The sequence below is a fragment of the Diplotaxodon limnothrissa genome, linkage group LG20, assembly GCF_057381915.1.
Source record: "Diplotaxodon limnothrissa isolate DT_005_m linkage group LG20, D_limnothrissa_male_GT1.1, whole genome shotgun sequence".
Lineage (NCBI taxonomy): Eukaryota > Metazoa > Chordata > Actinopteri > Cichliformes > Cichlidae > Diplotaxodon > Diplotaxodon limnothrissa.
The window spans coordinates 25635765-25649437 of record NC_140615.1 but is presented as its reverse complement, the minus strand read 5'-3'; the positions used below and the strand labels follow the sequence as shown (position 1 = coordinate 25649437).

The 13673-nt window shown below is 38.3% G+C and overlaps 1 protein-coding gene across 1 annotated transcript in view; it reads left to right on the top strand.

The window, feature by feature from the left end:
• Window positions 1-13673, top strand: part of nup210 (nucleoporin 210) — a 30047-nt gene continuing 16374 nt past the window's right edge. Inside the window, exons 1-23 of the mRNA XM_085343846.1 lie at window positions 1-546; window positions 1038-1177; window positions 2756-2887; window positions 3805-3895; window positions 4346-4496; window positions 5083-5215; window positions 5449-5607; window positions 6727-6795; window positions 6891-6997; window positions 7105-7245; window positions 7364-7501; window positions 7731-7886; window positions 8271-8469; window positions 9013-9158; window positions 10162-10380; window positions 10626-10799; window positions 11113-11305; window positions 11534-11640; window positions 12062-12166; window positions 12685-12786; window positions 12900-13028; window positions 13278-13405; window positions 13491-13626. Coding sequence (XP_085199972.1) covers window positions 386-546; window positions 1038-1177; window positions 2756-2887; window positions 3805-3895; window positions 4346-4496; window positions 5083-5215; window positions 5449-5607; window positions 6727-6795; window positions 6891-6997; window positions 7105-7245; window positions 7364-7501; window positions 7731-7886; window positions 8271-8469; window positions 9013-9158; window positions 10162-10380; window positions 10626-10799; window positions 11113-11305; window positions 11534-11640; window positions 12062-12166; window positions 12685-12786; window positions 12900-13028; window positions 13278-13405; window positions 13491-13626 — 3216 coding nt within the window. The 5' untranslated portion in view covers window positions 1-385. The remainder of the gene's footprint in view (window positions 547-1037; window positions 1178-2755; window positions 2888-3804; window positions 3896-4345; window positions 4497-5082; window positions 5216-5448; window positions 5608-6726; window positions 6796-6890; window positions 6998-7104; window positions 7246-7363; window positions 7502-7730; window positions 7887-8270; window positions 8470-9012; window positions 9159-10161; window positions 10381-10625; window positions 10800-11112; window positions 11306-11533; window positions 11641-12061; window positions 12167-12684; window positions 12787-12899; window positions 13029-13277; window positions 13406-13490; window positions 13627-13673) is intronic.

Sequence of the window (13673 nt, the reverse complement as noted above, 5' to 3'; positions counted from 1 at the left end):
ACATGCGTATTTTAAGCTATCGTCTGCTGACTGTGAAAGAGTAAATTTCATATAAATAGTTGCTTTGTGTCTCGAAGAACCTTGGAATATAAAAAAGGCTGAGGAGTCGAATAGAGCACCGAGGAGGACTTAGTAGTTCTTATCGTCATGCGGCAGCTCTCCGTTAACAACTGATACGAACTGAAACTGTGAGGAAGGCAGCGTGTGTTTGATTGAGAAATAGCTTCAGTGTTGGCAATGCTAGCTCACCTAACCGCCTGTCTCAGAGCCATAAGTCCAAAACTACTGCGGAAATAGCCAACTTAATGAGACGGAGGAAGTTTAGCTAGGACGGAAACTTAGCGTTCATTCATTCGACCGTTGGTAAATCACTTGTGAATCGGAAATGAAAGCGCTGACATTATTACTGTTGGTGTTGCTATTATTATTAACCGCTTATCAGGTTAAGTGTTCCTCCAAGCTCAATATTCCCAAAGTGTTGCTTCCGCTTGCCAGAAGTACAAGAATTAACTTCACACTGGAAACAACTGAAGGCTGCTACAGATGGTGAGTAGAAAAACTGGAAACTCGTAGCCGAAGGGGGTGTCGAGGTGTGTGGTGCATATGAGGCCACATGGCAATCTCTACTGTATGCACTGTGTGTACATTTGAGGCCATAATGAGGACCACAAAGAGGCTAAACTTTTTAGGTTTAACATGGCTTTCCAGTGTCATTTGTTAGTTTTTGAGTTAATCTTTTAATCCAAATTAAAGCTAATATAAGTTAACTGCTATATATAATCTTAGTTTCTCTTGATGTCAAAAGGTGACAGTGTTGTTGACTAAGGAGTTCATAGTGGGTGGTCCTGGTGGTTTACTAAGCTACATTGCAATTGTTTCTGATATATTACCCAAGTACATGAACAAAAAAAATAAATAAAATGTTAAAGCTTTGTAAAAGTATAATTTACAGTAGAGCAAAGCAGAATTTTATAACAACAGTACGTTATAAAATAACCAGGGAGTGTATACGACTTATCGCTGTCCTTGTTCTTCAGGTCCTCCACCAGACCAGAGGTCGCAAGCATCCAGGCTGTGGATGAGGACCACATCAGGGGTTGCTCCCGGAAAGCTGTTCTCCAGGCTCTTTCAACACAGCCGTCCCGACTGACCAGTATTATCCTAGCTGAAGATGTTGGTAAGAACAGCAGTAGCCTTAAATCAACTGCCATTGGAAATTGATGCAGATAGTCAGATTGTCAACCAGGCCGTCAGATTAAAGAATGTATTGTGTTATGGTTTAATAACTCTCCACACTGTTGCATAAAGATGTAGAGAAATGTTCATGATCATGCAGCTTCCATCAGGGGAAAAAAATTGCATGCTGTATAATTACAGTGTGCAATCCAGCTTAAAAAAGATGCTATTAAGTAGAAATGACAGCTTAAGGTGGAAATGAAGTACAACACTTAAGAGATATAGTCATGACAGGTGCAATGGCTGCAATTTTGCTTGTAATATTTAAATATTTTTGAAAACACCAGAAGTCTGAGGTGTATGTAGTCACTTTATTAGACCAGTGCAAGAACAAGCATGTGTCTCAAAAGACTGTTTTGGAAAATGGAGAACTAAGTGAGAGAAATGGGAACGTAATTAACCTCAGCGGCTCTGTTTTTAATTTGCAGTATGATGAAGACGTTCGTCTGATTCTCTTACTCTATTCCTGATCCAAGCAGACACATCTCCTTTCTAAGCCTGTCTGCAAAGAAGTATTTGTGCACTCTGCAGACACCACTGTGAATTTCTCTGAAAAAACCTGGTAGATCAGCAGTTTCAGAAATACTCAGACAAGTCCATCTGGCAAAAACAACCATGCCACATTCAAAGTCACTTAAATCACCTTTCTTCCTCATTCTGATGCTCTGTTTGAATTTCAAACTGAGCACTAGATTGGGAAAATCAGCTATGTCAGAATAATAGGACTGAGTAATGACTGCAAAGTTATGTTGCCCCATGTTTAAAAATGGGCTTCACAGTTCCCCGTAGTTTAATTCAAATTAGATAACAGAACTCAAACAGCCTAGAAATTCTTGATATTTACAATGTGGTGGCATGTTGTCTAGGTTTTTTTTTGTATTGACAGAGGGTTCTTTATCTCACTTTTTATGGGCTTACAACCGCACATTTTTGCGGTTTAATTTTTACAACTTCATTCTTATCAATGCCCCCCCTGGATCTCTTATTGTCTCTTTAGGGTTAGATCATTACTTTATAATCTATCCAAATAATATCTAATGGTTAGCTTCATACAAATCATTGTTGCACAACACATTTTCTCCATCCTTCCTTCTTTGCAGTTGTGAAATAAGCTGTCATCTGTTGCCTGAGACCCTGTGTCATTGCTGTGACATGGTTACCCTGCCACATACATCTGAAATGTTTCAAACAAAATAAATAAATCTATTTTTTCACAATAACTGAGCAGTTTTAGGTTTCTAAAAGCCTAATTTAATATAGCCTTTTCGCTCACTCTTTCATGCCCACTAACCAAAAAAGCCACAACATTTGACTTGACTGATAACTCTGCATACTACAAGGAATAAAGGAAGCTTTAGAGCTGCTGCTCTCCACTCTCATTTCCATACAGTCGCGATAAAATGTTTTAGTGAGGAAGTAGATTTCAAGCTTTGCATGTCAAATCAAATCTTGAAATGCATTTGATTCAATTTGGAGAAAACATCCCTACGTACTTAATAGTCTTGCCTTCTGTTTGCAGTTACAGGACAGGTGCTGCGTTGCGATGCTATTGTCGACATCATCAGTGAAATCCAGATAGTGTCCACCACCAGAGAGCTACATCTTGAGGATTCACCACTGGCACTCAGGATTCATGCACTGGACTCTGAAGGTGACATTAAAATGGCTTCTTATTGGAGAGTGCTATTCTAATTTTAGCCTATTGGTGTTATTGGTAAGGTAAATAGTTCCTCATATTGTATTATCACTCAGTTCTTAAGCTGTAAGGAGTCCACAGTGTTTATGTTGTGCTCTGAGTGTTCAGAGTAATGAGTGAGCTGGCTCAAGGTAGTGTTTTCTTTCCCCCTCAGGCTGCTGCTGTGAGGTGGCTTTTTGTTCTGTTCGACTGGTTCCATTTAGGCCTGGCACACTTAGTTTAATGAGCTGTAGCTACAGCCTGATTCTTTCTGATGGTGGCTCGAGGGTCTAGTGTTATGGGTGTTATGCAATTTTTGTTTTTGTTTTTTACATTTATTTATTTTTGAAGTATACACCATCTAAGGAATCTAAAGGGTCTGTATGCATCTTGTAATGAGGTTCATTTTTGGTTTTCTTTCACCTATTTCACCTGCTTATTAAAGACAGACAATTGATTAGTAGTAGTTTGGAGACAATGATAGCGAGGCTAAGGCTAAGACTGCTTGGACCGTGTTCAAGGGAGGGATCAGTTTTAAGTTTTATTTAAATAGATAGAGGATATATTGAAAAAAGGATGTTATACATGGCGATGCCAGGCAAAAGGAAAAGACATGGACCACAAAGAAGATTCATGGATGCAGAGGAGGAGGGAATGCAGAGGGTTGGTGTCAAAGGAGAGGGTGCTAGGGACAGGGTGAGATGTAGGCAGATGATCAACTGTGGCAACCCCTAAAGGCAACAGCTAAAAGAAGAAGGAAAAAAATTAGATACAGCCACTAATGACTTTGGCCTTAAACCACAAGTTAGAATTTCATTGCAGATAATTCTCACCAAGTCTCACACAGCCATGTTTTATTTGGTGACTTAAATAAATATTTTGCTTTATTTCAGGAAACACCTTCAGCACCCTTGCAGGTCTAGTGTTTGACTGGACCTTAGTGAAAGATGTGAATGGATTCTCTGACTCTTACAATTCATTACGGTAGGTTTGCGTGTGTTATTACTTTAAGGCTGTCTTGAACTACGTGATTTATTGATGGTAAACTAAAAATAAAAAAAAGTTATCTAGCAAACTGACTGCTAGTGTAATCATAAACAGCTTATTGAACAATCCTGTTGGATTTCCCTGTGCGGTATTTTAATTTTATATTTTTACGTCCCGTAAAAACCCATTTATCTCGAGGTTAAATATAATACAGAAGGATCGCAGCTTACGGTGTAGCCTCATATGTAAACTATAGCAGCTATGGATAGAGGGGTATTGAAGAAGTACGTATGTTCTGCTGTTTAATAGTTGTTTGATAGTAAAGATTAAACACTTCTTATGGTATTAATCTCTTGATTTGGTGTTGGTGGTCCATTCTGCGCTGTGCCAAAAATGTAACTACACTGACTTGAGTAATGTATTTCTGATTTCTTTTCTGTGTTCAAGGGTACTTAAATTCTCAGAGTCCACATACACCCCTCCTGGATACATATCTGAAATGGAACGTGTTGGGAAACAGGGTGATATTATTTTAGTATCAGGCCTGAAAACGGGACATGCAAAGTTGAAGGCAAAAATACAAGAACCTCTTTATAAGGTAAGATGGTGCAAAGGACATTTTATTTGCTGTTGTCACCAGTAGAGAGTAGAAATATTTCCCTTTTATTGTTATAATGATATTGTTTGTTTATTTATTTATGTATTTATTATTGGACGGTAAAAAGAAGTCAGAGTTCTGGTAAAATTTGGCCCATTTTGAGTAATAACTTAGTTTGGAGACGAAGACATCTAAAAATAGCAAAATATTACATAGCAGCAGTACTTTAGGATGTCAAGGCTGCTGTGACAGTTAAATTGTGCTTCTGTCTTGTCAACATTTTTTTTTTTTTTTTTTTTTTTAATTTTTTTTTTTTGTTGGTTGGTTGGTTGGTTGGTTTTTTTGTTAAGATGGCATTTTGTTTTCATCTGATGCACTTGTATTCTGAATAAATGTCCAATTAAGTCCATATGTAACAAAGGAAAGTTATTTTTGGTAGTATAGAAAATCTGCGAAAATGGCTGTTGGGCACTTGTAGTTTGAATTCATATCAGCATTTATAAAACTGCAGTCCGTTTGATCTGGTTTGAAAAGGCGGGAAGCTGAAGCTGTGTTGTGTTGTGTAACCATGGTATCCATGCCACAGGATGTGGGTGCTGCAGAGGTAAGGCTGCTGATCTTAGAGAACATCCTGCTGAGCCCCGCACACGATATCTACTTGCTGGCCGGAACTTCGATCAGATACAGAGTCTTGAAGATAAGACAGGGAACGATAACAGGTCTGACTCTGTTTAATGAGGAGTGAAGTTCTTCATTCAATGTTTACTTAACTTGATGTACATTTCCTGAAGCTGTATGCAAAGACATTCAGTAGTACTACATGAGTTTGCATGAGTGTTGCTAATATATGAAGTGAAAATGTAGTCGAGTCATTGATGTCACAGATGAGAGGAGCAGCTCTGCATGGTACATAAATGCCAACCTTTCAGCTAATTTCTCTTTGTTTGTCTAGAGCTCTCTATGCCTTGTGATCAGTATGAGCTGCACCTTCAGAACAGTGTTGTTGGTACTAATGGAAACCCAGATGTTGCTGTGGCCAGTCTGGATCCAAGAACCTCCACTGTTACAGCAGTTCAGCTGGGACACATCAATGTGGTGCTGGATCATAAGAGTATCCTTCTGACCTATTGCACCTCTATTGAGCAGTTACTGTTCTGGTCTAGTGCTGTGCAAAAGTCTTGAGCACCTTTCATTTGTTGATATTTTACTAGGAAAATCGTTTATGAACGGAATGATTAAACATGTACAAACATAAATGGAAATGCAGTATATAAAACAAAAATAAAGTTGGTATAATTCTAGTGAGCTTGAAGATCAATATTTAGTATGATCAACTCTATTCTTCAACCCAGCCTGAATCTCTTTGGCAAGTGTTCTTGTAATTTAAGTAGTTAAATCAATAATAGTTCTCCAAAGGACATCCAAAGCTCTTCTTTGGATGTTGGATTACTTTTCTTTTGTATTCTGTAAAGATGATCCCACTCTGCTTCAATAATGTTGAAGTCTAAGCTCTGAGGAGGCCAATCCATGACTAATAGTGTTCCATTGTGTGCTATTTCTGTTTCAGTATGCTTTTACTGCATTGGCAGTGTGTTTGTGATCATTGTCAAGTTGAAAAATAAAGCCACTGCCTATCGCACACTTTCCAGATGGTGGATCAAAATCTGATGGCACTTTTCTGTGTTCATTTGTCCATCAAATTTGACAGGATCTCAAACATCACTGGCTGAAATGTAGGCACCACACCTGTTACAGTGGATTTTGGAGTATGTGTTGTTTTTGGAATTTTTCATATATTAAACTGAACAAATGCCATCAAATTGGTAGCAAAGTGCACACAGATGTATTATAAAATTGGTTTCTTTGCTAAACTGTCTGTGTAGACACAACATTGCTTCATCCATTGAGTTGGGTTCCTTTTTTATCCTTGAATTGATGTTAAGGGACTTCACAAAAATTTCCAAAGAAAAGATCTTCAGGAAGCCTGGAGAACTATTGCTCAAGATCACTTGAAAAACAGTTACAAGAAAGTCTGACTCTTTTGAAGCATAATATAAAGAACTGAGTGGTACCTCAAGACTTTTGCATAGTACTGTTTAATCTAATGTTTACTACAACATGTGTATTCTGTTATTTGTCAATTAACTGAAATGATTCAGTTTTGTTTTTGTTTTTTTTCTTTATTAAGAGGAGTCTATCATTTAAATTTTCCTTAACAGTATCTTCTCAGGCCTTCGGATGCAAGGAGTGTCTCGCCTACCCAATAGCACCCTATATGTTGTTGAACCAGGCTATTTAGGTCTGTTTCTTTTTCTTCACTGAAAGTCTAATTTAAAAAAAAGTTGTGTGTGTTTTAGATTAAGTTGACCAATATTTTGTCTGCAATTTGTTTAGGTTTTAAAATTCACCCAGGAGATAGTTGGATTCTTGAAACTGGAAGAGTGTATGATATCCACATTGAAGTATTTGACAAATCTAGCAACAAAATTTACCTATCTGATGTAAGTGCTTCCATTAAATCATTTGCAGTGTACTAGTTGCAGATAAAAATCAATATATAGGCAGTGTTTTATAAATCTGTGTGTGGTTTATTTTTTTTATTTTGCAGAATGTCCATATTGACACTACTTTCCCTTTGGAGTATTTTGAAATCCTGGAGTCTTCTTTGAATGGATCATATCACCATGTCAGAGCACTCAAGGAAGGCCTGACACTTATTGATGCAACCTTAAAAGCTGTCGTGGATAAAGTAAGTTTAGATGCAGCTTTGACCCTGGATTTATTATTATTGCTACAACCTACTGACACGTTCTTCCGCTTCAGTCGAGAGGGCTCGATCATTTCCTGTGCTATCTGTTCTCTTTCAGAGTGGAAATGTCCATCCTCTCGCCAACCCAGTCCACAATGAACAGGATGTGGAAATCTATAACCCCATAGTTCTTAGTCCCAGTATTCTCACATTTCCATGGCAGCCCAAAGTTGGAGCTTATCAGTACACAATAAAGGTAATCATTCCTTATTTAAGTGACTTCTGTTATGGGGCAGGCAATTTAAACTTAACATCCTGTATAAATTGCTTTAGCATTTGCATTCCTTCATATTCTGTGAAACACCATAGATCAAGCTTTGTTACCACCAAGTCTAACTGTCAGATCCAAAAATTTGATGTCATTTTTATTTAAAAAAAAAAAGAAAAAGGAAAAAAAAAGACACCTGTTCTTTGGTGCTTTTCAGGCAACAGGAGGTAGTGGAAATTTCAGCTGGACTTCCTCAAATGCAGCTGTTGCCACAGTGACTGTGAAAGGGGTGATGACCACAGTTAGTGACATAGGCGTCAGTGTAATTTATGCTCATGATCTACGTAACCCACTACACTTTGGCCAAATGAAGGTAAGTAAACACAACACCGATTTTAAATGAGATATTTATATCTCATTGTATGAGATGTCATTGATTCTTCCAACTTTAACCTCATAGGACCTGGCGTCCACATATGTGGACATCACATTTTGGGTTGTCTAGAGCACAATACTAAATGGACTCGTTTTAAATTTGATAGAACAGTGGTAATGTATTGTCCTTGTAAGTGTATATCAGGTAAAAAGAAAATTCTTTGTTTTTACATTCATTAGGTCCCAATCAGCCCAAATAGCAAAGAGAAAATAAAAATGCATGCCATGAAAGAGTTTGGGTCTTAGGAGGTTAAGGGCAAAAGTACATTAATCACTTTTCAGTAACACTCTTCACCGTGTCTTGGATCATGCTTTCTTCCAGGTGTATGTTGTTGAGCCTGTAGCAATGGACTTTGCTCCTTGCCCAGTAGAAGCCAGGTTGGGCCTCATACTGGATCTGCCTCTCAGGATTTTTGGTCTGCTTGAAGAGGGGGAAAAAGAGCGGGTCATGTTAAGTGACTGTTCCCATTTTGACCTGGTGGTTGAACAGGAGAACTATGGCATCTTTGAAATACTAGACGGTGAGTCCTGTTTGTCTGTCCGCCTCGACTGGACTGTGAAGATGCAGTAAATTTAAAAAAAGAAGATGCAAAAATGTAAGCAGTATGAGCTGGTTTAATAGTAATGCATAGTGTGGTTTTATTTCACTGTCCTTTTTAGATAGACGATTGGTAATGGCTACCAAACAAATGAGGCTCATTCTGTCGAGTGAGGGATTGATTATTATGTTTAGTGTCAATCCAATGTGGGCCCCACATTGCCTGCTTTTTTGGGGGGGTGGACTACTGGTGGGTCTACTGGTGGCGCCCATTGTTGATTTCAAGTAGAAACAAACACTAGAATGAGAAGAAAACATTTTAGATTTCATCACAGTATTTATTATATTCTACATCTTTCCAAAAATCTTTAGTTTTCCGTTATGGAATTGTTTTACTTACAATTAAACGAATGTATAATTAAACCTTGTAGAGTGTGAGTTTTGTTTTTTTGTTTTTTTAATACATTGTCATATCAGATTATCATGTACTATGACTTTCTCCAACCCCATTTTTCCTGATTCACAGGGAGGCTAACTGCAGGCCAGGACCACTGCAGTGGAGTGAGAGCCAAAGCTTTGGCTCCTGGGTATACCGTGCTTAGTGTCAGCTACACTCACGGCAATGTTCATCTCAGTGCCAAGATCACCATTGCTGCCTATCTTCCTCTCAGAGTGAGTCTAAAGGTCATGTCCTTTTCAGGACTTGGCTCATCACGATGGATGAGGCATTTGTACATAATATCTTTTTCTTAAGGCTTCCAGGATTCATGTCCAATTACTGATTTCATTTTTGGGACATTTTTAGTTATGTTCTTTTTTTTTTTTTTTTTTTGTGTGAGTGCGTGTATGTCTGAGATACACTGAAATACACAAATACTTATATATCTCAGTGTTTTCTACTGAATTGGATTCTGTTTGTGGCATTTTGGGTTGTGCAAGCAAACAAAGACACACCCATCTTCCTTTAATAAATGATACCATACATAAAGTGTGGCTGAGCTGCTATTTCAGTTGCTAAGTACCTTGTAGTAAATAAATAAATAATATATTAAGCTGGACTTTGAGGTGAAAGAAGAAAAGAAAATTGCAGTAAACTGCCAATAAGCATGGATCTTATAAGAAAACAGATTCACTGAAGCACATTCATGCAGATTAGTGAATGCAGACTAACCCTACAGAAATGCAACGATTGGCGAGTATTATATTTTACTTCTCATTGGTTTTCGTTGGGAATTTTAGTATTTCGTTATACACAGGGGACACAGGTGTTTGTGGTTTTTTGTTTGTTTTTTGTTGTTTGTTTTTTTAAATACACAAACACTGTAAGACAAAGGAATAAAACTGACAGCTATTGCAGTACAGTGACTGGATGCAACAGTTTGACATGTCACATCTTCTCTGCTAAAATATTTAGTCATTTTTGTGAACAACATACATACTGTCGTTTTTTGTGCACATTACAATCGAGCTGTCAGTAGCATACGGCGTTGTTTAATGCCTCACATGGCACTGATTTGTGTTTTTCAAAATACTGCAGACGTGTTTGTGGAGTTTCTTCGCTTGTTTTGCCCTAGCAGCTAAAGTTTGACCCAGTTTTATTTCTCTGCTGTGTAATGCCTTGTATTAACATTTCCATAGCCAAGTTCTTCTTAACAGTTGAATGTTATTCTGGCAGGCGATTGACCCTGTATCTGTTGCTGTGGTGACACTGGGATCATCAAAAGACATGCTGTTTGAGGGTGGGCCGCGGCCTTGGGTCTTAGAGCCCTCAAAGTTTTTCTGCAACTTGAGTGCTGAAGATGAGGCCAGCCTGAGTCTTACCCTGATTAGTCCCTTGTCTCACAACTATAATCAGCGTTTGGTCAGGGCAACCTGCAGAGCCCTGGGAGAGCAGGTAGGACCTTAAGTGTAATTGTATATCTTGTATTTACCATTCCCAACGCTAACTAAAATATTGTGTGTTTCTAAAATGAATATCGTGGTTTGAAGTCATAGCTAAAATCATAAATCGTATTCGTTTTATTGCCATTGCGATTAGCATAACTCAAGGGTGTCCTTAATAAATTACTTTGATTTTTTTACAACCATTGTAAAAGTACAGCTGTTTATCTTTCAACTGAATTTAAATGTTATTTCCAGGTTCTGGAGGTGATGGTGGGGAACAAAGCCAGTGTGACCAATCCTTATCCCGCTGTAGAGCCAGCAGTCGTCAAGTTCGTTTGTGCTCCTCCATCCCGCCTTACTCTGGTGCCCGTGTATACGAGCCCACAGCTAGACCTGACCTGTCCGCTGCTGCAGCAGAATAAACAAGTGGTATGCATGTGGTCACTGTTTAATAGACTCCTTTGCTGTGTTTAGATGTGTAGATTGATTTTTATACTGCTACTTCTTTCATTAAATTTTTTATCCATTGATTTTCAACACCAGCTGAAGAAATGTCAAGTTTATGATTTATTTATTTCTTTTAATATGATCTTCTGAAATTTGATTTGTATGAAGGGGCACTGGAAAATAGCTAATTATATTTGTTAACAAAAAGAAGTCCAAGATCTTGGTGTTTTGTTTGTGTGTAATGGAATTAAACTGTTTGAAAAGCACATTCATCATATAAACAATGATCTTCTAGGTGCCTGTTTCAAATTACCGCAACCCTGTTTTGGATTTGGCTGCTTTTGATCATCAAGGGAGGAAGTTTGACAACTTTAGCTCTCTGAGCATGCTGTGGGAATCCACAAAGGTATCGCTGGCCAGTATTGAACCTACTATGCCAATGAAGCTTCAGTTGCTCAGGGAGGGCAACAAACAGATGAAACTTCACGGTAAAAGATCATATCATTTTATATCATTTGAACTTTAAATTTATGAAAGAAAAACAGGAGAAAAATTTAATCTCAGGGCATTTGAATGGAATGGTCAGTTATCAGTTTAAGTATCTCCAGGAATAGATTGTTTTTGTTTTTATCTACGATATTATTCATAAGTTACAAAATGAAAAATGCATTGATTTCATGTATTTACTTTTTACTTCTTTTTATGATCTGTGATAGGACGGCAGGAAGTTCTTGTCCACCAGCAAACAGGCATTGCTGCCATCACAGCAACAGCTCTCGGTTACCAGGTTTCACACCTGGCTGCAGCCAAAGTCCCCAGTCCAGTAAGTCAAAATAGTTGCTCCGCTAGCAAGTCATGCAAAACAGCTTCTCGCTTCCTCTTAAAAAGTAGAAGTGGTTAACTAAAGTATTATTCAAGATATATGGATTGTTTTTGTAATAAGGTCTCTTTTGCAAAAGAGATTCATCTCAGTGAGTTTACGTTTTGTTTTGTAAACGCTTTTCTAGTGAACAGGACTTCATCAGCTGAGTTGTTTTTTTTTTTTTTTTTTTAAACAGCCATGTTGTCCTGTTAAATACATCTGTAACTCAGTTTCTGTACAGGAGAGGAAAAATCTATTTTTGCATATAATGAATGTGTGGAAAGCTTTAATTTTGTTGTTGTATATTTACATCATACATTTAATAGCCTCAGTCATCATACTTGAACTTGTCTTCCCCTTCTTCTGCCTCTGTCCTCCTAAGTATGACCCCATGACTCCTGTCTCAGCCACACTGGAGCTTCTGCTGGTTGAAGATGTGAAGATTTCTCCTGACATAGTGACCATATACAACCACCCGGATGTGCGAGTAAGTTATGGGATTACTGTTCCAGTGGACAGACACATCAGTACATTTACTTTTTACCCCCCTAAGTCTGGACATCAACACTCTCACTGACTTCTCATGGCTTGTTTTACCAAAATGTATATTTAATGTTTATTATGAGGGATGTGATTTGATCTTTTCACCATTTCACCTCAGCAGGGCAGAAATGTGATTTACTCCCTCAGGTAACTGCTGAATTATTCAGATGGTGCTTATCACCACACGTAGTTGTAATGTGTACCCTTTGCCCCGTTTACTCAGTAAGCATTCCCCTCTTAATCATGTGTGACATGGGAGCAGGGTTAAGTAGGTGTAGGGGGTTAAATAACTGTTGGTGACCTGTGTTAGAGGATTTTAAAGAGGTGGTTATCTGTCCCCTTTTATGTAACATGCAAGGCCAGTTGCCTGTCAGAAAAACAACTGTGAACACAGATGGTCTTCTGAATCATTTTTGTGATTAATTTTCACTGCAGACTGCTCACTCCAGTTTTGTTTTGTAGGTGAATCTGGCTCTGCGAGAGGGTTCAGGGCACTTCTTTGTCAATACCAGCATTAAAGGGATGGTGAATGTGGTATTCCAGGAGGCTCAGGGCACCGCTCAGGTAAGAAGGAACATCTTAACTGTGTCTATCTATAGTAGACTGCACACGTTACGAAATGTAGAATTTCAAAAAAGTGTATTGAAATGTAATTGTTTCATTTGCTGTTTGCCCAGGTCTCTCCCATCCTTCCAGGCATGGTTAAGGTGATGGTTCATGACCTTTGCCTGGCTTTTCCCGCACCCGCCAAAGCAACTGTACATGTTTCTGACATCTTGGAGGTTTATGTAAGAGTGGTTGACAAGGTCAGTGTCCTGCCTCAGCCCTTCATCCTGGAGGGGTCTAAGCACTACTTGACTATAAAAATCTCTCAGTATCACACATCCCTGCAATGCTTCAGTGACTTATAAGCACTAAATATGGTTATTGTCTTTGAGCACTTCCCTTTCAAATTCCACTGAAAGTCAGCTTGTCTTTAACACTCATCATTAGGTTTACCCTTCCTGTGAACCAGAATTATTTTGCTGCTAATGGATGCTTTTCATCTCTTACAGGTGGAGATTGGCAAATCTGTGAGAGCTTATGTCAGAGTCTTGGATGATAATAGGAAGCCATTCCCTGCCAGCTATTTCCAATTCATGAATCTTAAACTCAAGACAGCTTCTGCAATAGTCTCTCTGAAGTAAGTAGTAGAAAATGTGTTTTACCTTTAGAGTGAAAGGGGATCTAAGGCTTTATTTTTTTGTTTCTGAATGTCTCCTCTGCAGACCATTAGTGGAGTCCACAGAAAGCGATACTGCTGTTTTCTTGGTGAAAGGTGTTGCCATCGGTCAGACCACTGTATCAGCTGTTGTTGTGGATAAAAATGGGAGAAAAATTGCTTCAGCACCCCAGCAAATAGAGGTATAATTTTGTGGAGTTTTTTTGTAGTCTATTTTGGGTCTTCTATT